This window comes from Fundulus heteroclitus, chromosome 8 (assembly GCF_011125445.2).
Source record: "Fundulus heteroclitus isolate FHET01 chromosome 8, MU-UCD_Fhet_4.1, whole genome shotgun sequence".
Lineage (NCBI taxonomy): Eukaryota > Metazoa > Chordata > Actinopteri > Cyprinodontiformes > Fundulidae > Fundulus > Fundulus heteroclitus.
In genome coordinates, this window is record NC_046368.1 from 17,130,161 (window position 1) to 17,156,530 (window position 26,370).

At 36.3% G+C, this 26,370-nt stretch overlaps 1 protein-coding gene across 1 annotated transcript; it reads right to left on the reverse strand.

Annotated features, from left to right (window-relative positions):
• Nucleotides 1-18,625: 18,625 nt before the first annotated feature.
• On the reverse strand, nt 18,626-19,578 carry LOC105934481 (myosin light chain 4). The gene has a single exon (XM_012874485.3). It carries the CDS (start codon nt 19,479-19,481, stop codon nt 18,873-18,875), a length of 609 nt encoding a protein of 202 aa, XP_012729939.1. The 5' UTR covers nt 19,482-19,578; the 3' UTR covers nt 18,626-18,872.
• Between the last annotated feature and the right edge of the window lie 6,792 nt (nt 19,579-26,370).

Consider the following 26,370-nt stretch of genomic DNA (forward strand, 5'->3'; position numbering starts at 1 on the left):
TGTAGCACGACTCCAGAGAAGGTCAAGACGCATCTCCACTGATGCCACTCACCGGGGCAATGCACTGTTTGCCCCTCTCCCATCAGGTAAATGCTTCAGAAGCATCAAATCCAGAACAAATAAACTCAGAAACAGCTTATTTCCAAGAGCTGTGAGGGCTATCACCCCCTGCTGAAAGACTGTGGTCCACCATATGTTACAATCACACTACTGTTATTGCCTATTTGCACACTCTTGTTCTCAAGATATATATATATATATATATATATATATATATATATATATATATATATATATATATATATATATATATATATATATATATAACTGTCTTTATTTGTTCATTGGTCCAACTTTTTCAGAACAAGATTCATATTTAATTTAAAGATTATTTTCTATTTTTCTAGTATATAGAAAGACTGATAGTTAGAACTGATGCTTGTGTTTGATGTCTTTTCAAAAACAGACCCAAAGCAATAATTTTGTTAAGGAAAAGAGGATGGATAAATTAACATCCCAGTGACAATAATAGTATTACTACCGTGGCTTTGATTTTAATGAATTTGCTTAACTTGCCTGACAAGTACTAATGGTACAGTTTTAGGGGTTTGAAGTAAAAACATTTTTACGTATGTATTTTTTTACACTTGTCAAATATTTCACAGTCTGTAGATAATTTTTGGTTTTCTGTTGATGTGTTTATTGGTGCTATAAAAATACACATTGACTTCACTCAACTACTAAGCTGTACCTGTGAGGCAAAAAGAGCAAATGAGAAAGTGAGTAGGCTGCCAAATTCCCCCCAAAAATTAAAGCAGACTTGAAGGTAAGTAAATCTGCCATATTTAATGAGAAACATAAAAAAATGTTTCTGCTTTATGCTACTCAGATGTTTTGGCCAGAGGCTGCATCTTTAATTCCTAATATACTTTTTTTCCATCACAGTTAAGAAAAACTATATAAAATAATAAGGGCTCCCTCTGGGGAATTCCACTGACATTAGACCCACAGACACAGATTCTCATGTAGTATGTCCCACTATATAAAATACATATCCATATTACTTAACTCTCTGTGATTGACATGATGTTAATTCTTGGTGACTTAGATGTATTTTGCGTAAGTAGCCTTATGCAAGATATGCACTCAGTGGACTTTATAAACATTATAAATTTTAGCATTCCTTAAATAGCACCAGGAAAAAAATTCTGCATTGTAACAAGGGACAACACATATTCTTAAAAAAAAAAAAAAACATGACAATAAATGTATGCTCACTGGTTTTAAGAAGAACAGCATTTAGTTGGTAATCACAATTTCCAAGGGACATTTTCAATGTTTTATCCACACTGAAACTGTTTATTACATTTTCTATGGCTTGATACTTATTCTTAAAATTGACTATAGCAGTTTACTGATAATGTTACACGATATCAAGGTATTTAGCAGAAACCATAAAAAACACTACCACAGTTATATACACTGTTTCTGAACCCTATCAATTTAAAACCTTACTTATGAAAAAAATATATAAAACATGCTGTAAAACAAGTATACCAATATATAATCCTAAATTGTATTAAGTTAACACCAGTACCAATAATTTAAAACTGTGATTCAGAGGTGTGGAATAAAGTCACTGAATACTACTTTTTACATCAAATATGTAATGTTAATTATGCTACTTCCAAATTGAATGTAAAAGTTGGAGAACTCAAATAATATGATATGTTTTACTCTTAATTGTGTTTTTGTTGTAGATATTGATTGTCTTTACTTTTTCTATGAAAGATCTAAGTTTTACTGAAGTTCCAGGCTTGTTTTTTTAGGATTTCTTTTTTTATTTGAATGTGTGTTATGCTCCATGTCTGGTCTGATTTTTCTTGGCAAGCCACCATCTTTTCCATCTGTTCAATGAGTTTGATCAGCTTATTAGATCTTCTGCCTAACTGCTCATTTGTTTGCCTGTTTGCTTATTTTTCTTCAAGATTTAGATTTTTTTCCATAATTATATTATTTCCCAGTCTCCTGCCATGAAATGCCAGAAGTTAACCCCAATTTAGGTTTTTGTTAAATAATTTATGTATTTTGATTAGGTTGTTTCTGCACTTGTGCTCCCAATACATTACACGTTGTAACATAAAATTATTGTTTGATTAATGTTCAACACCAAATCCACCACAAGTTTTAAAGAAAATAATTTTAATTTAATATTTCATAATGTTACTGTTTTGTTCTACTTTGTCATATTTAGCATTGAAATAAAACCAGATTCAGATTTTCTTTATTAGAATTTTATATTTATGACCTTCTCTTTTGCTATAAATCAGTGTCTCAATTAACTATAATGCAGTCAGGGAAGTATTTAATTTCAGCATAGAAACTTCTCACCTTGTCAAGTAGGACAAACTACAGAAAATAGCTACGTGGAATAGATGAAGTCAAAGGAAGTATCCCCTGAGGCATAAGCTGGGGCTCAACACCACCTATAAGCAGCCATGGAACTGGCAGAAAAATGTTGACCTCATTAAGAAACAATTTTTATTTATAGAGAACTATCAAAGTCTGTTCATTTATAAAAGAAAGCAATTCCTTTTTATTCTTGCACTAACTATATCTTGTTAAAGAGATATTGTTATAGTCTGCTCTTTGCCAATTAATTTGCTCCTATGTCCTGGTTGCAAACAGGGTAAGACATTAACTATGTGCTTTGTGTGATCCTAACCCAACCATCAATGCCATTCAAATGTGAGTTCAGTTTTAAGACATTAGATGGCAATAAAATAATTGGCAGTGCACTGCTGGCAAAACTGTGTAAAGGTTAATTTCTTATACTAATACATTTCCTTAAAATGACATAAAGTAAGCAGGAAAATTACTAACCATATATTCATATAAGCTTAGCAATTGGCCTGAATCTTAAAATACCACATCAGAAAGAACAATGATTTTTTTTTCTGATGTTGGACAACCTTTACACAGTATTATGTAATATACTGTCTTGTTCAATAAATCAGAATATGTGTTCGGATGAAGCTCGTTTGTCAAGTTAAAAATACCTTTAAGCAGGTATTAAACACAGTTTTCACTAGGCCCAGATTTCTGTATTAAAACATTTTCTGCTTTGGGAGCTGGACCAAAGTGCGCTCACACTTTGAGAGGGGCATGGTGATTAAAAAAGGAGTTTAATATTAACAAAAATCTTACAACATGACACAGTGAGCACGGAACATGGACGAAACCAAAGATCAAAATAAAACCGAACCAGTGACGGTGACTCGGAGGTCATCCAAAGGAGGCACAGAGATCTGGTGTTGGTCCAGCAGTCCCATATTGGAGTGGTTGGGGCTTGAGATAGAGAACTACTAGATACTGACCTGGGAACTGACACAGGAGGTCTTGAGACCAATGAGCGCACTGACACAGGAGCCTTGGAGGCCAGCATCAGTGAAGAAACATGGAGACTGGTGTTGGTTAAAGAGGTCTGGAGGCCTGTTCAGGAAGCCTGTAGGACAACCAGGGATCTGGAGGAACCTGCAAACAACCTTGTCATATGGCCAGGTGGGAAACTCAGACAACCCACAGAGAACCTTGTCCTGAGGCCAACCAGGGGTCTTGGAGAACCCATGAAGAATTGTGTCAGGAGGTTGGCCAAGAGGCCATGGAGAGCCTTCTCAGTTGACGACTCAGGAGGCATTAAGAACAATTAGGAGTTCTGGAGACTGCTCCAACAGATTCTGGCAGTCATTGAGACACTGTTGAGACTGGTCCACCTGATGCTGGAACCCAAAGAGGAGCCCTGGAGGGGTGTGGTGGAATACCTAAAACTCTCGGTGGAGCCCTTTAGAGCTGAGTGGAAGTTCACCAGAACCCTTGGAGAAGCACTGGAGATCACCATGGAAGCTGGAGGAACCTTCAATGGAGCTGTGGGACAGGATTGTGAGATGGATATCAGCCCACATGGATCCCTTAGTCGAGATTGTGTAAGCTGTTTTATCCTGTTTATTGTTGGTGCTGGGGGTGCAACAGGTGGTGCAGAAATAGCTGGGGCTTGAGAACGCTGAAGAAAGACATGTGACAAGGAACAGCCCTGGGACCTGAAGCATATATTTTGTCTTCAAGGAGGGAAGGAGATGTGATCTTCCTTGGTGTCAAGTCAGTGTATCCTTTTGGGAAAGTGAAAGTGACGCGGTGTCATCATGGACTGATTCCCGGAGGTAGTATCCTCGACCTGGTGTAACCAAAAGGTGATCATGTGTCCATGGAGTCGTCATACTGCATTTTCTTAGACTCACAGAAAAAATGCTCCAAAAGGAGTGAGCATTTTCATTCCTGTTGCTGAACCAAACACAGAGAAGCGGCATTTAGTTTTTATGTTCCACTCATCTGTAACAAACTCACAGAGAACTGTAAACGTGCTGTAACCCTGAGTTACTTCAATTCGAGGTAAAACATTTATTTGCTTAGAGTTGCCTTTAAATGTTAAAATTAAAGTTTGTAGTCCAACTTGTCTTATACTTTATCTGACCTGCTACTACTATTTCAATGCAGTGTGGAGCCTCTGTAATGTTATTATTCTGTCTCTGTAATGCTTTTCTTTCCTCTGTTTTTTTTTGTTTTGTTTATGTACAGCACTTTGAATCGTCTTGTTAATGAAAAGTCCTTCATAAATAAACTTGCCTTGACTTGCTAGGTCTTAGGTCTGCTTAAAAACTTGAGCTGGGACACAAATAAACTATAAAGGGAAACAGACATATTTAAAGGAAAAATACAAAATGTGCAAAGAGCAAAAGAATAAACTAAAAAACTAAACATGTTCACACTGCTGTGAAAAAGAGCTATGGGCAAAAATATCGAATTTGGGTCGCATTTTCCTGCAGTATGAACGTAGACTTAGTCTGCCCTCATTGAAAAGAGTAAACAAAACGATTCAATGAGTATCATGCCTTTGGAGTCAAGAGGAGAGGTGCTGACATGTATTACTAAAAAGTTGACATTGACTTTGTACAGTTATGAATGAACTTGGTCTCTGTGAAGATTTTAAAATTCCTCCTCATCCCTTGGACACTTCTAACCATAAAACATATTTCTTCCATGTTTGCTGGATAAAAGCGTGCTGTCTCAAGTCACTGTTATTGTTCTTTTACGAACGCAGGTCAGTTTGGAGCCAAAAACAGTTCAGACTGGCGTCAGATATAGGCAGCATTTAAAAAGTAATGTGAACGACTTCACGACAAAATCTGATTTCAGCAAACATCTGAATAGAGCATTAAGACCTGCAGTGGTAGCCTTGATAATCCGTATGATTCCTGTGTCAAAATCTGTTCAAAAACATCTATCCAGATCCTCCATGTTAGCCAACTGTCCTATTGGGCATACAGACACAGCACAATGATACAGGTGTCTCAGAAGGACTTTATTTCATTCACAGGTGAATGTTCACTGGTAGCTTGTTTAGAGCTACCAGAACAGAAAAAGAAAAAGCAGACATTCTTGAATGTTTACATTAAGCTATAGGTCATCTGACCAGTAAGCCAAGAGAGAAACAGAAGGAAAATCCAATGGTGTTGTATTTTTATGCACGTTAGTTCTGAATATTGAGGAGCTAAAAGCTGTAATGCCTTAACTCCCTATCCAAGCACATTGCTTAGTTCTCATTCTGTCAGGAGAAACTGGTCATGCATCTCTTCCTTCAGAACAAGATAAGATTCTATAGAACATATATGATTTAGGGTTAGGGGTTAATATCTGTCAAAGACATAAAACCCTGCATTTTTGTGCATGGAGCCAAACAAATCGGCACACTACTACACAGGAGAACGTTTGAATGGTGCAAACAGCCAACACGAGCCAAGTCAATGCAAATAGTGTATTTAATATTATTTGTTAGGACCACCTCCAAGCAAAAAGACACTACAATCCATAGAGGTGAGACTCGTAACATCACATCAAAAGCTTAAAAGGTATTGAGAAATTGTTTGTGCATTCCCCAATGGTTTCGGTCCAATTATGACTATCGCCAAATAACTTTTTTTCTCCTCAACTTCAAAGATGCCCTTTTCTCACAGGTAATCAGTCAATAAATTACTTCCTGACATTCAGTAATGCAAATTTAGCAATAACAGAGTCCTTGATGCTTTTTAAAAGGGGAATATTTTGTCAAATAAAAAGTAAGGATCAAAAAAGAAATAATATACTTAAGAAGCTTTTTCCATTCTAAAAAATCTGCAAAGGTCTCTTATAGGCCCAAATTCAGTCACATATATTTTGTGCTTGTAAATTAGAATGTCTTGTAAACCAAATTATATCTTTGTGCATCCATAGATAGGAATTTGTAACCTTGCCTGCATACCAAATTCTCGTGGTATTTGTGCGTTCAAAAACACACGCAAATCCATCTTGTCCTGCCCCCGTCTCAATTGTTTGGGCCCAAACCAAAAACTGGTAGGTCCTATCACTTTGGAGTATGGCAGGGCAGAAGCAATACAGAAAGCAAGAGCTGCCAAGCCCACAGCCAAACCAAAATGCACATGGCAATGCAGGAGGACACACTGCTGCCTCTGTTTTGTCAGAATTCATGATTTCTTCTTTGAAAGAAGAACAGCAAGAAGTACCATGAGCATCCTAAACTTGTGATTTCTAATGGCGCCTGCTGCTTATATTTTCATTTGATACCGTGATTGGCTAGAGCAAATGTGTGGTAGGTGGGCATTAGTTGCTGCTTCACTCAATCAGCTCGGAAAGTTCTGCCGAACGTCCCTCTTTTCCCTAAATAGATTTGATGGGAGCAGTCCCAGATTGATAATGTGCAGAATGGAAAGTGCTACACATTATCAATTTGGCTTGTCAGGTTAAGGAATTTATGTGTGTAGGTAAAAAAAAAAAGTTTTTGTAGAAAATAATTATGCAAGTTACAATTGTTTTACACAGGCTACTTTTTGCTTTCTCTTTTTTGTTAAAGGGATCTATTCACATACTATGACTTTATAAATTTCTACACCAGTAGCTCTCTTTGGTTGCATATGAGGAAGTGATGGGAAATTTGATTGCTTTTACTAACTTGAGTTTTTGAGTCACTCACCAAAATTACTTGAGTTTTTGAGTCACTGAGTCATTTACCCTCTACAGTGTAAGGGTAACTCTATATTATATAAAAAATAATAAACAAATAAACGACTGTTTTTTTTTTCCTGTATGGCAAACAGCAGTGTTTCATACCCTGACGTTTTAATTTAGCTTCATAATACACAAAAGCTTTTAAAACTACTACTAAAGCTCTTTAAAACTACTGGAGCAGACTTGTACTGGTTTTGCCAGAAGATGTTTTCTTTGTATCTGTAGATACAGACCTTAAAAAATAAGTAAATTGTAGCTTGTGTAAAAAGTTTGTATCAATATTTTAAACACGTATAAATTCTGATCTATCAATGTATAAAGATAAAATTATCAGACATTTTGGTTTACAATGTGGAAACATTAATTTACAACTACACATTCTGATTTACAAGCACACAATATATGAGTGGAATTTGATCTATACTTAACCAGTCTACATTAATAGGACATGTGGCCTCGCAGTCCTTTGAGATGCTGCTGGTTTAATAGCGCAACCAAAACAGTAGATTTAGTAAGTCGTGGATCTCTGCATTGTGCTAAAACTCAGGGCTCGTTAATGTTACCACGGCCTGTCTCATTAATCTGGTTCGATGATTTGGCAGGAAAAGAGGAGACAAATAATCAAAGGCAAAACAGTTAAAACATATTTATTACAATTTGGAATTCCAAATTGGAGACTTACTACTTACTTGTAAACTTACAAGTTTTATCAACGACGCAGATAGCCTAATCTTACCCCGAAGTATCTTCCATGCATTGTAAAATGTGTCTCAGCGTTTACCCTCGGAACAAGCTTTTTAACACAGAGACGGCTCCAGAGGGGGCCGGACTAACCCCCTTTTTCTGGAGACATTAGGTCCGTTTACACTACACTTTTTTAACCGAACCGAGACCAGTCCGAGCTCGGTAACCGAGTTAACTCTCGTGTGTAAATGGTTAGCAGACTGAACTGAACCGCGCTAGACATAACCGGACCATGTTAACTCCAGACCAGTTACTGGGGAGGTCTCGGACTGTTTTTTTTTTTATCCCGGTTATCTGATAACGAAGAGGGCATGAGCAGACCGCGTCATCCCCTTTCAGTCAGCTGACTGTCTGCGGTTTTTCCGGCGTGTCTGGCTGCACGTCCCGATTCACACTCCATTCACACAAATTTCAAACATTCATAATAATACTAGCTTCCTTACCGTGTCACACGATTTCTAGAGATGATTCTGCTTAGCAGTGTAATGAACCTCAGCGTCTGTCATTGTTTCCTGCGTCTGTAAATCCTTATTAGACGTTTGTTTATCTTATCCACGTCCCAAAAGCCGACTCTGTGCAACCATAACATCCTGAATGTTACTACTGCCGCCATTTTGATTTGCTTTGTCCCGCCTTCAATCCCAGAGAGCAGCAGTACCGCAGATCGTCACTAGGAAGCGAGGAGCAACCAAGGAACCAGGATAGCTTGGTGTGTAAACGGTCGTCTCGGCTTGGTTAACTGATCCAAGCTCGGACTGGTCTCGGCTCGGCTCGGTTTAACAAGGGTAGTGTAAATGGAGCTATTCAGTCTGCCTCAGACATGTGCTTCCTGACACTCGACCGTTAAATGTAATCTATTGCCCTAGCCTGTTTCTTGGGAGTTTCCTGAAATAACATTGAAGCCCTGAGAAAGGGTTTTTGAAAACACTATCTTCTCCACGAGGCTCTCATAAATTCTGTGCTGGAGCTGGCACTCTTACTGAAGTCTGAATGTACCCATTGTATTCTGCAACCAACTCCCATCCCAGGTTACTGTGTTAAAGGTTAATCTATGTATTACTTTAAAATACACTATTATCATGTAAGTGATTATATATTTTCATAACCATAGGGAAGGTCCTTATAATACTATATACTGAAGGATTACACTCAAATTAAACAGAAAAAAACACAAGGCCAGCATACATTACTGATGCATTGCTAAGTAGATGACTCAAGGTGGAGAAAGAAACTTAGGAGTCCCTGTCCCTAGAGCAAGATTTTCTCAACATGTCCTGTGTGGCATTGTAGCATTAAGAAATGCTGTCTTAATGTTAAAGAGAGCCCACATATATATATATATATATATATATATATATATATATATATATATATATATATATATATATATATATATATATATATATATATATAAAACGCTTTATTAGATATTATTTGGGATCATTTTGAGTTCAATGGACACAGAAATGGAAAAGTTAAAGAGAAAGAAAGGAAGAGAAACAGGTGAGACAAAAAGTTAAAGGATAAATGGTGACAAGAATAGAATAAAGGAAAAAGAGAGTGCCAGATAACATCCTCGGAGTCTGCTTCTATACCTGCAGAGAGAGACATTAAAAGAACAACAAAACCCGTCAAACAAGTTTGTACCTGTGATACTTTTTTAGCGGGTTTTGTTGCAACCAGTGCCTTAATAACATCACTGAAAAATCCGTAATATTATTTAATACAAGATGTACCAAATAATCATGATTAACATTTATCTAAAATTGTGGATTGAGAATTTTAGTGTAGCCACAATTTGTTCGCATGAATATCAACAATATATGAGGTGTATTCATAGATTGATTTTTTTTATTTTTATTCTCTATAGCTGAAGGTTGCTGCCTCCAACACAATAGAGTATTTTTTTCAGTTTCTATACAACTCTTGCTTAGTTGCTTAACTGAAAGAAAATAGTAAAGGTCAAGCAGTAACTGAAGAAAAAGATTGGGAAGGAATTATAACAGCTTTATAAAAAGCTTTCTAAAAACACTGTAAAAATCTTTTTTACAGTGTTTTGAATTTGAAGTCACATTGATGGTTGTAACACAGCTCTTGGTACATTTTACCTCCTAACATTTCAAGGGCAGCATCCAAATTCTCTTTCCAAAAGAAAAAAACATATAAACTCACACAATGCCGCTATTTTACAGAAAACAGATCCATAAGTGTTTATGGAAAATTAAACATCATGTTCCCTATTCTACAAATAAACCATTTTTCTGAAAAAAATTTCCCTTTGCTTTTGAACATCAAAATTTGTTCTTTAATTAAAACCTGTCTTTTTTTCTCAGTAGAGCAGACTCAGTAGTCTGAGGAAAACAAGTTCACACACCCCTCATTATTGCCCTTAGAACTGCTTCTAATCCAGCTGCTACGCTGCACAGGGTGAGAGAATATTGATCGCTGGGCATTACATGTGTGTAATGAATGGTAAAGAAAACAGCTTTGAGGATAGGTCCTGTTTATAGAGGTCTTGTCTGCAAAATCCTTGTAAAGTGCTTTGTCCAAATGGCCTATCAAATGTGTTCTCACTATACAAACATCATGAATGATTGGCATTACCCTTTTTACATGAAGCTCTCTATACATGATTTGAATCAGTTTAGTGGAATAAAAAAAAAGGCTGACGAAAAATATTGCAAGTTATTGTACATTGGAAATGTTATTACAAATTGTGTAGTTTTATAGTCTTATATTTATATATTCAGTTTGATGTATCTCTTCACTATAGTGCAAAACACAATCCCTTCTAAGTAAAGAATGTTTGAAGCCAGAGTACCTTGAGGGCCCCACAAATGCACACACCTCACAACCTCACATAAAGGCCCTTCCTGGTATTAGTAGTCTGAATGATATTACTGCAAAGCAAGAGTACTAGCAACCCCTCCAATGTGAAGCCCACACCATCCATAATTGTTTTTTTTAAACCTAACAAGGTACATTTTACCAATTAGATTATTAAGTGTCTAAACTTGAACATACTGTTCTTATTGTCTAAACCATACCTTTTCATATGTCGAAATTGTCTAAATTAATGAATGAGTAGCTCAAATAAGGATGGAACTAAAAGAAAGATTTACAAATAAATGCTGTTTATGAGACCCAATAGATACAAAATACTTATATGCTGTTGTTTTTTTGAGAATCAGGTCAGATTTTAGCAATGTAAATGTAATACTTTTTTGTAAAAATAAGAATTCCCATTTTTTTGTTTCAGTTTTAATTTTTACAAATAGTTGAAGTTTTCAGAAATCAGAGGGTTTTAAACAATCTGTAGACACTGAAGAATTATTCATTCCAGAAACATTTTTGTTTGTTTCTTTCGGCCTTTCAAACCCGAAAAAAAGAAACATTGAGAAGGGTAAATTGTATGATTTATATATATATATATATATATATATATATATATATATATATATATATATATATATATATATATATATATATATTGTTGTTTTCACAATTGTTTTGAACATTTTAACATAACATATTTATATCATGTAATTCTAGAATTAAAAACTTAATTTGATGACAGCTAAACAACATTTGAATAACAAATAACTAAAAAGAAAAGAAAATCTGTGCATTTGTTATACTGACTCTATAAAAGACAACTTTATATGTTGTTATGTTGTACAGGTTTGTGAAGGACCCAAGTGCTAACAATTTCCCTCTGGGATTATTAGAGTATATCTGATTCTGATTCTGATGGTAAATGTAAGATTTTCATGATGGAATCAAGACAAGTTATAGCAGGCACAAGCTGCACAAATGGAGAGCAGTGCAGGGAAAGAAATCATGTTGAAGAACAACAGAACATTAAGCAGGGCCACTGGGAGCATGACATCAATGGAAGAAACCAGCAAGAAACTTACAAAAACCAGTTAGCCAATATTATTTTGGGGAGGTGTGTCACATTTAATGGGCTACAGTTGAGAGCAATCAGATGGGAATGAATAACAGCTGAAACTATTGAAGACAGAGGAGCTGAGGGGAGGCGTGTAATGAACATGAACTGAACATAGAAAAACACACGGAAGAAATCCAACAGAAAAATACAAAAGTTATATAGAACACAAGATTGAACTAAAATGGCAGCAACTACAGATAATAAACAGGAAACCAACAGAGACAAAATTAAACCCAAAAACTCAAACACTTAAGGAATGTGACAGTTGTTACAGCTTTGAAGCTTTTTCCCCCTCTTTTATTCAGTATTGAAAACTGTACATTTACTATTACTTTTTCTGTGTAGTACTCTTCTAATGTCTGTCTAATATTCAGACTTTTATGTTTTCTGAAAAGTAAAACTGTTGTTCTATTATTTATTGTAGAGATAAATTAAAATGTACGTGCACAGAAATGCAGCAAAGCTCTTTTCCATAGATTTTTCAGAGTGAGGGCAGACTGGTGCAAAATTAAAACATCACTTTTAGCTATACAAAAAACTAACCTACAAATGTCTTTTGTCTTTTAAGAACATATTCACACATTAATGTAGTCCTATTGTTTAGTTTTGCAATGCTGTTGGATGGGAAATTTGTAAATAGTTCTGACCATCAGGCCGTTGCACATCTCCCTCTATCACTGAAGAGGATATCTCAACACTGAAGTAAGTAAAATTCCTGAATTATTTTTTTTTTATTATTATTATTAGAATGTCTAGAACAGGGTTCACCAACATGGTGCCCGCAGGCACTAGGTAGTCCACCAGGAACCTATGTGGTGCCCTCAAGCCTGTTCAAAAAAGTAGCACAATCCTCCATTGATCTGCATTTAAAATACTATTTTATTCAGTTGCTCCTCCTTTTTTATCATACTTGTATTTACATAGATTTAAAAATGACATAAGCATTAAAACATATTCATATTACGTAAAGTTGAAGTGAGCATAGATTCTCATAGTTAAAAGGTCAGTACAGGCAGCCCTTCGTATGACACAGTACCAATAAAATAGCTCTCAGTTTGAAAAAGGTTGATGATCCCTGGTCTAGAACATGTAATCACAAAATATTTGTTAATGCATGCATCAGTTACATTCCCAGCTTATATTTTTGATGTAGCTTTAAAACTTTGGCTAAGGATCATAGTCAGAACGACATTTGCGTCTTGAACTATACATGGGAAAATCGTACTTTTCAAATGTTGACATATTGTTAAATACCTATTACTATTAGAAATATTAATGGTAAAAACATTGTTAAGGTATTTCAAGACCTTCCACTTGCAGTATTTTAAACTTTGGCTGCATATTTGTCTGTAGAAATACATATACCACTGTTTTCCTGGACTTTGATCAATAATTTAATGGACACCTGTGAACATTCTGGACTGTGTGTATGTAGTGGGGGTTGTAAGTATGGTGCATGTTTGTATAATTGTGTATTGAATAATATCGTGAATATTTTTTAAGAATAAAATAATCCATGGGGCATCACTATGCCTGCACAAGTATGTCTGGGTTCATAGAAGCGGAGAGGGATACAAGACTGTCTGTTTTGCTCCAAAGGTTTGCCTCAGAGTTAAAATGTATGGCTTTATGAGGACGTTTTTGCCTCAGCCATAACGAAAAGGGCAATTAGGACTTTAAAGCGCAACTGCTGACTTTTGACCAGGGTAAAATTATTTTTATAGATTGGATATTTGCACTGTCTTCGGATTGTTCTTTGAAATTGATCCACCCATTGTGGTGGAGCAAAGCTCCAAAGTGGGCTACTCACTGTTGGGCTCCACACTATGAACAGCAGCGTTCTAGCAGGCTCCCCACTGTAACCACTGCGGCAGCAGCAGCGGCTACAGTGTCCTTTTTCCTTTCTTTTCTTTTGTTTCCTTCAGGTGTGGTTTTTGATTTGTGAATAGTAAAATTATACTTTGGTTTGACCCACTCCGTTCGTGATGGTTCTTAAAGGAGCAATAAGCAAAATTTTGTCATTTTACATATAAAGAACTAAAAAATAGTGATGTGAAGAACTAAAGATATCTTTTCAGATGGACTAGGGTATGACATCATCCACCATCTCTCTGTATTGTTCTCCAGTCTCTTGTTAACCAAGCCAGGCTGACCATACATGCACGTACATCCATGTGAATAGCTGCCACTCAGGGCTTAGCCCCTCCCTGCCCATAATATGCCACCGTCAGAGCAGTGTAGTGTAGGAGCAAAACGGTGGAGAGCACGTCGAGTGGATCGAAACATTCTCTTTCTAACAGCATTATAAAGTTCTGACATTTCTTCTTCACTAGACATTCTCCTCCAAAAGGTGACGTTGTTTTGCTGTGTATTTATCCTTTGCAAATATGCGCAAAGGGGGGCTGGCTTGTAGCTGGAATGAAGATCGAGAAAGGCGTGGCTTGATACACATCTTGTTTTGGTCTATAGACAGTGATCAACAGCCCACCTAGTGGAGAAATTTTGCTTATTGCTCCTTTAATGTTAATGTTGTCACTCTTCAGTATAACCTTTCCCTGCACTTCCTGGGAGAAAACCTCTTTTATCCTCGTCCCATGGCCAATCACTGAACAACAGTTTGTTCACGTCACATTCCAGCCCAGCTTCAGCCTTACTCTGCTCCAGGAGTACTGCACCCTGAGTAGGGTCGACAAAAAGCTATGAGGTAGGAAAAAAAACTGCTATCGAAATTCTCACAAAGTGGGCAAAGCCAAGTAGAGCCCGACCACGTGAAGCCTGCGGAAAAGGGCCTGGGTAAAGAGCACAACCCAATTCATGAGATAATGGTTTCATTCAAGGGGAAATTTAACAGCATAAAGCAATATATGTGAGGCAAACCCCATGCAAAGGGCTTCAAATTGTGGGTGACAACTGAGTTCTCCTGCATCCTCTGTGCCTTTGATGTGTACCAAGCAGCATTGATGGAAGTAGAGATAGATCTGAACTCTGAATGTTGGTTTATGTTGTAATGGAACTTGCCTCCACTCTTCCAGAAAATCAGAACTATAAAATCTGCACTGACAACTACCTCACCTCTGTGAGGCCATTAGTACCTCAGTTCCTTGACTGTGGAATACATTACAGGGGAGCAGCCAGGTAAGTGTGCTTACTCAACTGTGTCCTTGCAGACGAGATGAGCTTAAATAAAAAGGGCAGAGGAAGGCTTTTGATGTCAGGGTGGAGCCAAACCTCAACATCTGTGATGTGAGATGGTGTGGTGACAGGGCAGTAACCCTGGTGTCATCCTTTGCTGGTCCAGAACCTGTTACCAAGATTCAACATTGGAACAAAAACACCAAATCATACTGGTTGAGGGTGGTGTGTATTTGTTAGACTCATTTGGTGCCAAGTTTAAGTTTCTGATCAAATTGCATTGCTGGTACATTTACATCTCCTGGCGCAATCCTCACACAATCCTCACCATTATCTGCCATAATCCTCACCAAAGCCTGGTTCTTCTACAAATGCGACTGCAAACCTTGCAACCCTAGTAATTCCCTCTGCAGGAAGTGTGGTGTGTATCTACACTTTTCAAATGAAAGAAGCTGCTCTTTGGAATACCAGTGTACATGAACACAAGGGATCACCTGCTGCTAAAAGCTACTTCATTGAGCTTTTTTCACACAAATGCTGTGTTAAGTTTGTTTTCATCTCCCTAAGGGGATGTGGTTTCAGCGATACATTTTGTTGCTCTTGATAATACATTTATCTTTGTTATAAATTCCTCATATGTTGTTGGTTGTCATATTATAATGTCTTTAAACAAAAGTACACTCAGGTAAAATGTATGTTTAAATTGTAACTGTATATTTGATTAGATGGGTAAAACATTAAATTAGTAGCACTAAACAGGTCATACTGACAAAGATCCACTGGGGGTCATTTACAGAACATTAGTTAATGCTGTGTTCTTTTACATATAAGGTATACATTGGACCCATATGTTAATTTCTATATCTTGTTACATGTTGCCGGCATAAGCTTCACAACATGACCCACCCGGTAGATATAAAGACAGTAAAATAAAATAATAGTTATCAAGGCTTTAAAATGAGATGACTAGCAAATTAGGCACTGTTAGCTTCCATGTGAAAACTATGCAACTAGTTTACCTGCAAAGGAATCTATGCAATCCCATAAATTATGCAGCAAAGTTAAAACATAACCAGTCAAGTATTTTTTTTTTTTCATAATTTACAAATTTTTGCTCACATCATAACAGTCCTTACAACACTTCCTGTATAATTTAAATAACAGCTTTGTAGTCAAATGAAATTAGTTAATATTTTGCTAATTAAGTTGGATTTTTATGACCGCCAATGACTGATGCTGGCGGATGTTGATTTTGGGATACCTTCCTTCCCAGTTGTTTTATAATCTTGGTTGCCATTCATCAATGTCATTACACTTCTGGTAATTTGTAAACACAAAGAGTGCAAAAGGTAATTAAACTAGCCATGTCTTTGCCAAAAAACATGCCTGTTCTCAGAATATTTCAAGGGGAAAAATATGTCACAATTTTGACTTGGTAGTGAATGTTTAAGTGACACCTCATAAAAGTTTCTGTTTGCTTTTTGTCTTCTGTGTGTTATTCCTAACCCAATTAAAAGCAGTTTCCCTAATGGAAAGTACTGAATTTTTGACAGGTGAACAAAAATCTAAAACAACCATTGTGTAATTTGATAGATGTGTGAGTAGAGAGGTGAGACACAGATACTGAGGTACATGCACACACCTCCCACACTAGCTAGGCCCAAACATAGTGGACAACTGGCAATGGGTAGGAAGAAGAATGTAGTTTGATCCAGTGACACCACGCTAAATGCGGATTCAGAAAGGAGTTAATGTTACAAAAGGATCAAAGACAACTGGGATGGCAAAGACAAAAGAAGGCAGGCTAACAATCCAAAGGTACCAGAGTTTGTGAAATGAATCGGTGGGTGAATGAACATTTAGTTAAAAATAAAAACATAAACTTTTTACAATGATGCATTTTAGCTGAAGCTAAATTAAGTCATGCGATCATTTCTGTTTGTGTGGGCAGTTTTGTTCAATGCTGCCATTTGGACAGTTTGAGCCCGAGAGCAGTTTGTTTAGCTGACATTTTAATATGCTACACTCCTAAACCCCAATAGTGTGAAATACTCATGCAATATTTTTTTTTTTTTTGACATATACCTTCCTAACACTAATATTTACCATGTTGTTTCTTTCTTTTGTTTGAAGATCCCCCTCCATCGCTAGCATTAAAACAGAAATAAACAAGCTTTTGTGTCCTTCCAGCCTGGAGCTCTACATATTTGACAAAGAAGTTTAAAGCCAACAGCTGCTGATTAATCTCGATGGGTCTAAATTTCTGGCTAGCTTTCAGCCAGTTATGGAGCTGGATGCCCGGCATACTTAAAACCTCTTTTGCATCCACTTGACAGCTGCAAAGAGTAAGTGCCAATTCTGCCTGTTAAGCTGCTTCTGTCTACTCCTTCTACAGTTACGTGAAAACAAAGAATCAAAAATAGTAAACAATAAATAAGTAATAAAAAAATAATTTGAAGTACATCAGACATTCAAGCTGCTGACAGTTAATTACAGGACTTGATGGGATAGCTGCACAGATTCAAATATGAGCTTATCAAATTGGGGGGAAAAATAGACAAAGTAGCAGTTAAATGTCTTTCTTTAGCCATCTATCCAATCAGTTTAGATGTACTATGCTAACTTAAAATAGGTAGTAGTAATATAATTAGCAATAAATGCAGGTGTATGTCATCAGGTAATACTTTTACATCAACCAAGCTGCCTGCCTACTCAAGCCAAAATAACAAAGATAGAGTATTATGTTGTTGTTTTCTTTCTTAATTGAAATGTAGTTTGCCTTCATAAAAAATACATACTTTTGTTTATTCAAGGGTGTTTTTGTGGAACATAATTATAATGATAATTTATAGAAATGTATAATTTAAAACAAATGGTATAATAAAAAAGCTTTGTAATTTAGAAGAAAAATGTTAATGATCAGACCTCTGTAGATTAAAACCTCTTTAATAAGTATGCAATATATTTGAAAGAAATGCTCAAGTTTCAAGTTGGATAGATATTGATCAAATGTTTCATTCATTATAATAAGACATATTACAGCTTTTAAATGTTTGGCTACTGTAACTCAGAATGAATATGTTTAGTTATATGAGTACATGAATGGCAAAAATTATATTTGAAACGTCTCTTTTTCATTTTGTCCCCTTTTTAATGCAAAATCTGACTTGAAATAGTCAGGTCATGTTATATTCATACATTTTCCACTTTGTATGAATCTGTTATTTACTTTACAAAGGCACTACAAATTGTTCTGCCAGCTCTGCAAATAATGTGAGAAGGTCTGTCCTTGGCGCACCTGTCTTGCAGCTCTGTGTGTGTGTGTGTGTGTGTGTGTGTGTGTGTGTGTGTGTGTGTGTGTGTGTGTGTGTGTGTGTGTGTGTGTATGTGTGTGTGTGTGTGTGCGTGAGAGAGAGAGAGAGAGAGAGAGAGTGAAAGATATATATGCTGATTCAAAGCAGCTGCTGCACAAAAGCAAGCTTATTGAAACTGTTCTTGTGAAGCTGAATAGGAAAAAAAAGTTTTCTCCTCTGAAAGATAGAACTAAGTGTTTCTTTTCATCCTCTGTTTCACCAAATTACATTATTACAGTTTATTAAAGTGTGTACATGAGCAGTCATTTGTAAATCATCATTGTTCAAAGTGAAATGTTTGTTATATTAAAGAGGCCTTTTTGATGTATTTAGTAAGTATGTTTTCTTTATTGGTCAATGTATCTTCATTGCAAATAATAAATCACAAATATTTTTAATAATAAAGTATATTCAAAATAACAACTGATGCTTTACAGTATTGTTTTCTGCTAACCTAACTTCTGAACAGCCTCCATGGATTTTCACTGCTCTTAGCTCAACCTCACCTCCAAACTGACAATGATCAAATAAGTGACAAAAACATCAAGGTTTGTCTTTTTTGTTGAATGTCCAAGTTAACCAGAGAGGATGTGCTTCACAAAGGAGGTGTAGTTGATACACCCATTGGCATCCTCCTGTCCAGCCATCAGTCTGTCCACTTCGTCTTCTGTCATCCTCTCTCCAAGGGTTGCCAGCACATGACGAAGCTCTGCTCCCATAATGGTGCCGTTCCCTTCTTTGTCAAAAACCCTTAGCCCTTCCACAAAATCCTCAAAGTTGCCTTGATCCTTTGCACGGGAGATGTGTTGAAGCATTGGCAGGAAAGTTTCAAAATCCAACAACTTAATGCTCATGTCTTCTGGTCGTGGTTTCCCAAGGACTTTTAGCACATCGGCATTCGTGGGGTTCTGACCCAGAGCACGCATCACATCCCCACACTGGGCATATGTGATCTTCATTTCTCCAGTCGGTGTGCGGTCAAACAAAGTAAAGGCCTCCTTGAACTCCTCAATCTGGTCAGCCGAGAACTCAATAGCAACACTTTTTGGATCAAAGTCAGGCTCCTTGGGTGGTTCAGGTTGTGGCTCTGGAGGTGGAGCTGGTTTAGTAGCAGGAGCTGCATCTTTCTTTGGTTCTGGTTTCTTGGGCTCTGGTTTCTTTGGTTCAATCTTCTTGGGAGGCATGTTGAAAAAAATTTAAAGATGTGAGCTGGGACTTGGAGAGAAATGAACAAGTGGCTGAGCAGAGCTGAAATGACTCAAGCACAGAGGGAGCCTCCTCTTTCCATGTTTTTATATCTGCTTTGTCTGGGGAGTAGCTTAGCAATTTGAAACAGCTTTCTATAAAAGGAAGAAACTTAAAATAGCTATAAAGTGATGTCAACATTAGGTATTGTTCTCAGCTGCTGTCATCTAGCTGACAAGGCTATTTGCTGTCATTAGTGGGGGGTACAGTGGGATTAGCCTGAAAAGGTTCTGCTTCTCCAATGGACAAAAGGATGAGTGAAGGCAGTGGTCAATCCAAAGGCATGAAAATAGCTTGACAGTTAAATATAGAAATGGTCATTAGGAATAATTTCTTAATGATTCTTAATGCCACTGTTGCAGATTATCTTACTATTGAAAAAAATAAATTGTATATTGAATACAATAGGAAAACAAACAATCATGAGTTATATAAAAAAAAAGACAACGTCAATTATGCACAAACAATATTATTGTTGACTGAGTTCATATTTTGTAGTATGGGAAATGTGTCTCAGGTTTTGGTATAAATGGGTTACCAGATTGTATTAAAGACATAGTATACTACTTGTTAAACTCCTTTTAATAGTGGAATGTGGTGCACCTTAATAAACTACAATACCTGTTAAATTCATTTTGCTAATATAATTAAAGAAACAAAACTCATAAAATATAGATTTATCAAATGCAGAGCGATACGTTTCCAGCATGTGTTTCTGTAAATTTTGATGATTGTGGCTTTCAACAAAAACACAAAATTCTATATGTAAGAGCATTTTAATATTTAGTGAAAACAAGCAATGAAGACATGGGCTATAATGGCTACTTTATTTGTGTTAAGCCGCTTGTGAACCTAAAATGGCAGCTTGCTTGGGCTAAGGAAGCTGGATACAAAATTATTAATCCCCCAGGTGGATTAAGATGTAAAATCATTTTAATTTTGCTATCATATTTCTTTTAACTAGAAGGACTTTTAAGCATTTTGAACTAACACAGACAAAGTCCCAACTTGATCTGATAGAAAATCTATGGAAAGAGCTAGATTAGGTTTTTAGCAAGAAGGCATTCCAACTTGGGAGTAGTGGCCTAGTGGTTAGAAAACCGGGTGTTTGCGTACTGGAGAGGCACAAAGGTTGCTGGTTTGAAACGCAGTCTGTCACGCTTAGTCCCTAAGCAAGACCCTTGACCACTGATTGCTCCCCTTGCACCACACTGTGTTGGCCGCAAACTGCTCCCTAAGCAATGGGTTAAATGCAGAGGCAAATTCCCCTCTGTGGGACTATAAAGGGAAAAATGCATTTATTTAAAACACTTTGAGCTCAAAAACAATAATACATTTTAGATGGTCATTTTACATTGATTTATCATCTTTTGAGCAAAGTCTGTCATCTTTTCAGACCAGAAAGAAATGTCCTGGTTGAATTAAATTATTTTAAATCCGAATATGAAGAGGGGACGAATGTGAATTTTGGGTTTAACTGTATTTTACCGTAGTGACAATAATGACAACAAAAATATTATGTCTGGAAATGTGTCTAATTATTTCAAACGATTTCATCATTATCAGTAGTAACAATAATGACAACAAAGGTCATCCAAACAGATTAAATGTGTCCATTGACCTATTACTTTTACACCCTGCAGTACACCGTCAAGAGTTTAGGTGTAAACAGGCAAAGCAATTCTATTAAGTATCTAGTTTCTAAATGCCTAATGTGTCACTTGGCTACATGTAAATGGCTCCTTGGTAATTCCATTCAGTAAATGATGAATTAGCCAACAAAATATTCATCTCGTTTATGGAGGAGAGCCTTTACAGGATGTGCAGTTCTCTGACACAACTTTAATCATAGCAGCTTTAATTTTATGCATGCCTCACAATTTATCAACTCAATTTTAAAAAGCTAAACCCAGTCATGCAATATTCAGATTCTCCCTCTTCTGTCTTTCTGCCAGTCTTGCTTGATCTGTCAATCTAAGGCATGAAGTCCTTGGACAGAGTAGTTTAAGTGTGTGTGTGTGTGTGTGTGTGTGTGTGTGTGTGTGTGGGGGGGGGGTCTATGTCTAAATAACTGTCCTTAGTCTAAGATCATTATCTCCTTTCTCTTGGCTTTTGAGGTCACATGGAGAGGAAAAACTGACAGCTAATTTGTTGTCCTTTGGTGTGTATGTGCATGTGTGCATGTCCACATTTTTGCCTGGTGGAAACAAAGTGGAAGACGTGCAGGGGACACCAAGTGGAATATCTGCTCTGAAACACCCAATATTTCACATTCGATGTTTTTCGTTTATTGCCATTATGAGATGGGGGTAGAAGAAAGAAATGGATGACATAGTTCTGGATTTCTCATCCTATGCCATGATGCTTTGTAGTAATGGAGGATCCTGATATATAAGTATTATTGTATTTTCCAACAGGCGGCCAGATAATCTCTCTCTATCTATCTATCTATCTATCTATCTATCTATCTATCTATCTATCTATCTATCTATCTATCTATCTATCTATCTATCTATCTATCTATCTATCTATCTATCTATCTATCTATCTATATATATATATATATCTATATCTATATATCTATATATATAAACATATATGATTAATGTTTACAAGGATTAGATTTAAAAAATATTTCAAAATTGCTTTTCAGTATGGCATTCCTTTGGTTTCAAATGTTTTCATGAGATGTTTAAGAAAATGTTGGAGTGACTATGAAGTAATATAGTACTCCCCCTCCCCCACATTCTGATGCATACTGCTTTTTACCTTACTGAAAAACAATGTTTACAATGTTTTTATTTATTTATTTTCTAATTACTGAAAAGACCAATTCAGCTGTGTGGAAATTATTTCAGTTGCAGAAAATACAGTCATGTTGGGAAAAGTAAAGGTGCACAACCCAGTACTCTTATTAATCTAATACTCAACGTTGTGTCACTTTCCTATGTATTTAAAACTAAAGGATACAAAATTTTATCACCAGCCTTGGCAGGCAGCCACAGAATCTCTTTGAAATTGTTGAAAATTTGCACAACAAGACCACTGACTTTTTTGAACTCCATATATACCATACATGTGCACCGGTATTACAAAGTCGATACTACTAAGACTAAAATATTGGCGTGATGGCCCTATAGGACATACTTCAGCTCAGTCTTTGTTACATTTCAAGTTACTCATTACTTATGATTGATTCTGCTTATTATCATTAAAACATACTGTACCGTTTAAAATTTTGTCACAAAGTTAAAGTAAAAACAGGATACCAGTCACAACTGAAGATAATGCCGGATGTTACTTGTTTCCACTCTTTTTTTCACAGAAAGAAAGGAGATGAACTTTAATCTGGGAGTGACAGTGCATGGAAGTATGAAATTGTTAAAACGCAAGCATTCCTGCAAATGTGATCCATGTAATGTTCCTTCAATTTATATTGGGGACATTGGCTGATGAGGCTGTCTTGGGGTTACAGATATACTCAAGAAGAAAGTAGACATTAATCAGAAAGCCAGGTGGCATGGTAACAACGTACATAGGGGCATAATCAATAGCTGGAGATGACGCCTATAAAAATGTCCACCTATAGATGCAAAATTCCTCTTTCTTCCTGTTTATCTTAGATCAGTATCTGTATTAACAGATATGCATAAATCGGTGCTCTTATAAAGCTTTTTACTTATTATTAATGAGGCAATAAATAAAAAAATTATAAGAAGCTGAGTTTTTTTAATTAAATCTATGGAGTAAAGCCATTTGCATTGCGAGTGAGTTGGAAACCTTATAAAATGCTTTAAAGCATTCTAAGAAAAAAAGGCTACCCTATATCTATCAAATCAAGAACTTAAATCTGCTACACCGGTCTTCCTGCACTAAGTTATTCCTTCCTCCTCATTGCATATGACGGAAGCTATGTGTGCTTGCATGCCTATGCTTTGTGGAGGTCCTCCGAGTGTTTGTTTGTATCAGTAAAACCAGAAGAGGAGGGGTAGAGGGTGGCCAAAGACAGCAAACCTTTAATCCCTGAGATAACATTGGGAATGAAGGCAGGCAGACCATTGGTCTGGTGTGGGCTAATAAAAGAGACAGATAGAGACAGGGCTACATTCTTTGCTTGGCCATGGCAGGTGTGACTCAGACTTTAAAAACGTGTGTAGTCAACTGGCTAAAAAGAGAATAAGCACTGAATTCTTTCCCCTCTTAAAGCACAATTGACACTGTCCCACGTGTAACAATGCAGTTTTATTCATCCTAGTGGGAGCCCACTGCTGTTTAAATCATTCAAACCAGAGCAAAATAATATAAAATGATGGAATTGAAATGATGTGGAGATACCTAGCGCATAACCCACAGGATTTGCCTGTGTTGACAGTGAAGTATTTAATGCCTGAGGAGGGCTTCCACTTTTTCCATCAGCTGCCAAGTCAAAAATGGGGCTTTTTGCAAAGCAACTTCCAAACAGAACTTGTTAAAATTAACTAATATCAAATACAAATTGACTTTTGTACTATATGGCCCTATGGAATGTAGTCAACAGCAACCCAAACTTTCCTTATGAGTCCAGTAATAACACTCTATTGTTGTAATGGAATGACTGGTAGTGGAACCAGCTAGGAGACATCTGTGTAAACAATTTAATTAAGACCATGTTTGATGAATTATAGCTGGTGAAGGCACTGCCTGTTCTAATACTTCACTTCCTTAATTACACCAGACATCCATGTGTTCATTCGCATTGCCCACCCGATACTACCCCCCCACCCTCGCAATGCTTCCCCCCACTTACAATGATAGAAATTGAAAATCTACAAAAGGGAAAGTGCATTTCACACTCTACTGAAGCAAAGCAAGCAATTTGAAATTAATCAAAACACAATAAGTTTACACCGTGATAAAGAGGTGCTGTGTACAAAATGATAGGAGTTGATTTGTGAGGTAGGGACCGTTGTTTTACATTACTTTTAAAATAAAATAGGCCACCTAAACCTTTGGAGGAATACTTGAATCTTTATATTTCAAAACACATGCATTTCACACATAGTGGCTGTTGCTTTTTTTTTTTTTTGGACATTTTGTGACGTTACATCCATAAAATCCAAAAATATACTATTTGAGTATAATTGGATGGAGGGAGTCTGATACGTTGTTTTTATTTTTAGTTTTCATATGAAAATCAAAAAAAAGAGCAGCATGCATTTTTATTCGGTCCCCTTCCCTCTGATATCCTTTGATACAAATAACTGCAAATGATTTTCTTCAGAAATGTATCTAATTGACTAATAGTATATGTAATTTATTCTTTGTTTAAATGCAGTTGTATTAGCTCTGTGTAGTAGCTCTAGGGAGCAAAGCACTCCAGAGCAAATTGAATTCTTGATCCTACGGTCTTTAAGTCTTGCTTAATCTGTGTTCTGTGTTTGTCATTCTGTTCATTGTGTTCAGTTCTGCTCTTTGTTTACATGTTTTTTTTTGTTCACGTATTTAGATTATTTAGAGTTTTTGCTCTTTTATTGTTCTGTGTTTATTCCCCAGATCCTAATGTCTTTAATTCTGTTTCCATTTGTAATTTTTCCTCAACTTCTCGGTTTATGTACAATCAAGGAATGCAGTTGTCAAACACCTCAGTATGTCGAAGAAATCTTGAGGTCAAACAAGACAAAATCTTACCGTTTGAGCCTACAAGCAAAGCATAAAAACTTGTCATTAGCGGACAATAAGCCAGTCAAAGTTGATTGAAAGATGGATGAAGCTAAATACAGCACAATCTTTGAAGAAAATTTATTACAGGCGGTTATCATTATCCAATAGGGTAATGATCCTAAGCATACTTCCAAAGCTGGAATGGAATGATTTAGATTAATCCATGTTCATATGGGGTAAAGTGGCCCAGTCAAAGTCTGGGCAAAAAAAGAAAAAAAATCCAGCTATAAATCTGTGGCAAAATTTGGTTTAGCTATTTTACAAAGTATATTGGGCAAACATTTCAGTCTATAGATTTGCAAAGGCACAGACATGCCTCAGAAGAGTTGCAGCTATAATTGAACCATGTTGGTTCTACAAAGTATTGCTTCATGAGCTGAATATAATAGTGCTATTTCAGAATTGTAATCATAAAAATCTATGGTAGAATGCATTGAAATTGCAGCTGTAATGCGACTGTAAAAAAAAATTTGAGTGGTACACATACTTTTGCAAGGTACAGTAAATTCTGTAAACTAAGTGGATTTTTTTTTTAAACGTGACTAGTACCATTTTCTTACATTACCATTTGCAAACATAGTATGTTTCTTTGTGTTCTCAATGGAAAAGAATCCTCTTAATTCAGACAGTTTTATATGGAAGTGGCCTTTGTCATTAAAAAAGGGGTTCTTCACTAAAGCCAAGTATGGAATGTCGGTTCTCATTATAACAATGGGATTGACTTATACTTGTGAAAATAGATTCAAACATGACCACATTCATGCTTAAGGTTAGTTGTCATATGTTAGCCAGACAATCCGTTGCGTTGTTTCACATATTCTTAACATAACTCACTGTAAAATTCAAGCAGAATTTTGGGCATTCACAATACCCATTACCTAATGGAGGACAATTGCTCTCATAACTTTAAATCTTAAGTGTAGATATCAATTCCATAAATATATATCTATAATTAAGTATGGTATTTCATCTAGTAAACTTGAGATCTTAAAAACAGAAACGTTTTTAGGTGCTTTGTCTCAACAAACAATTTATACGGGATTACAGGACACATTCCTCCATCTAGGAATGACTATGCTTCCTTCCAAAAAGCTCAACTTGGAAGAATTTCTTGAAGATTAGGGAAGT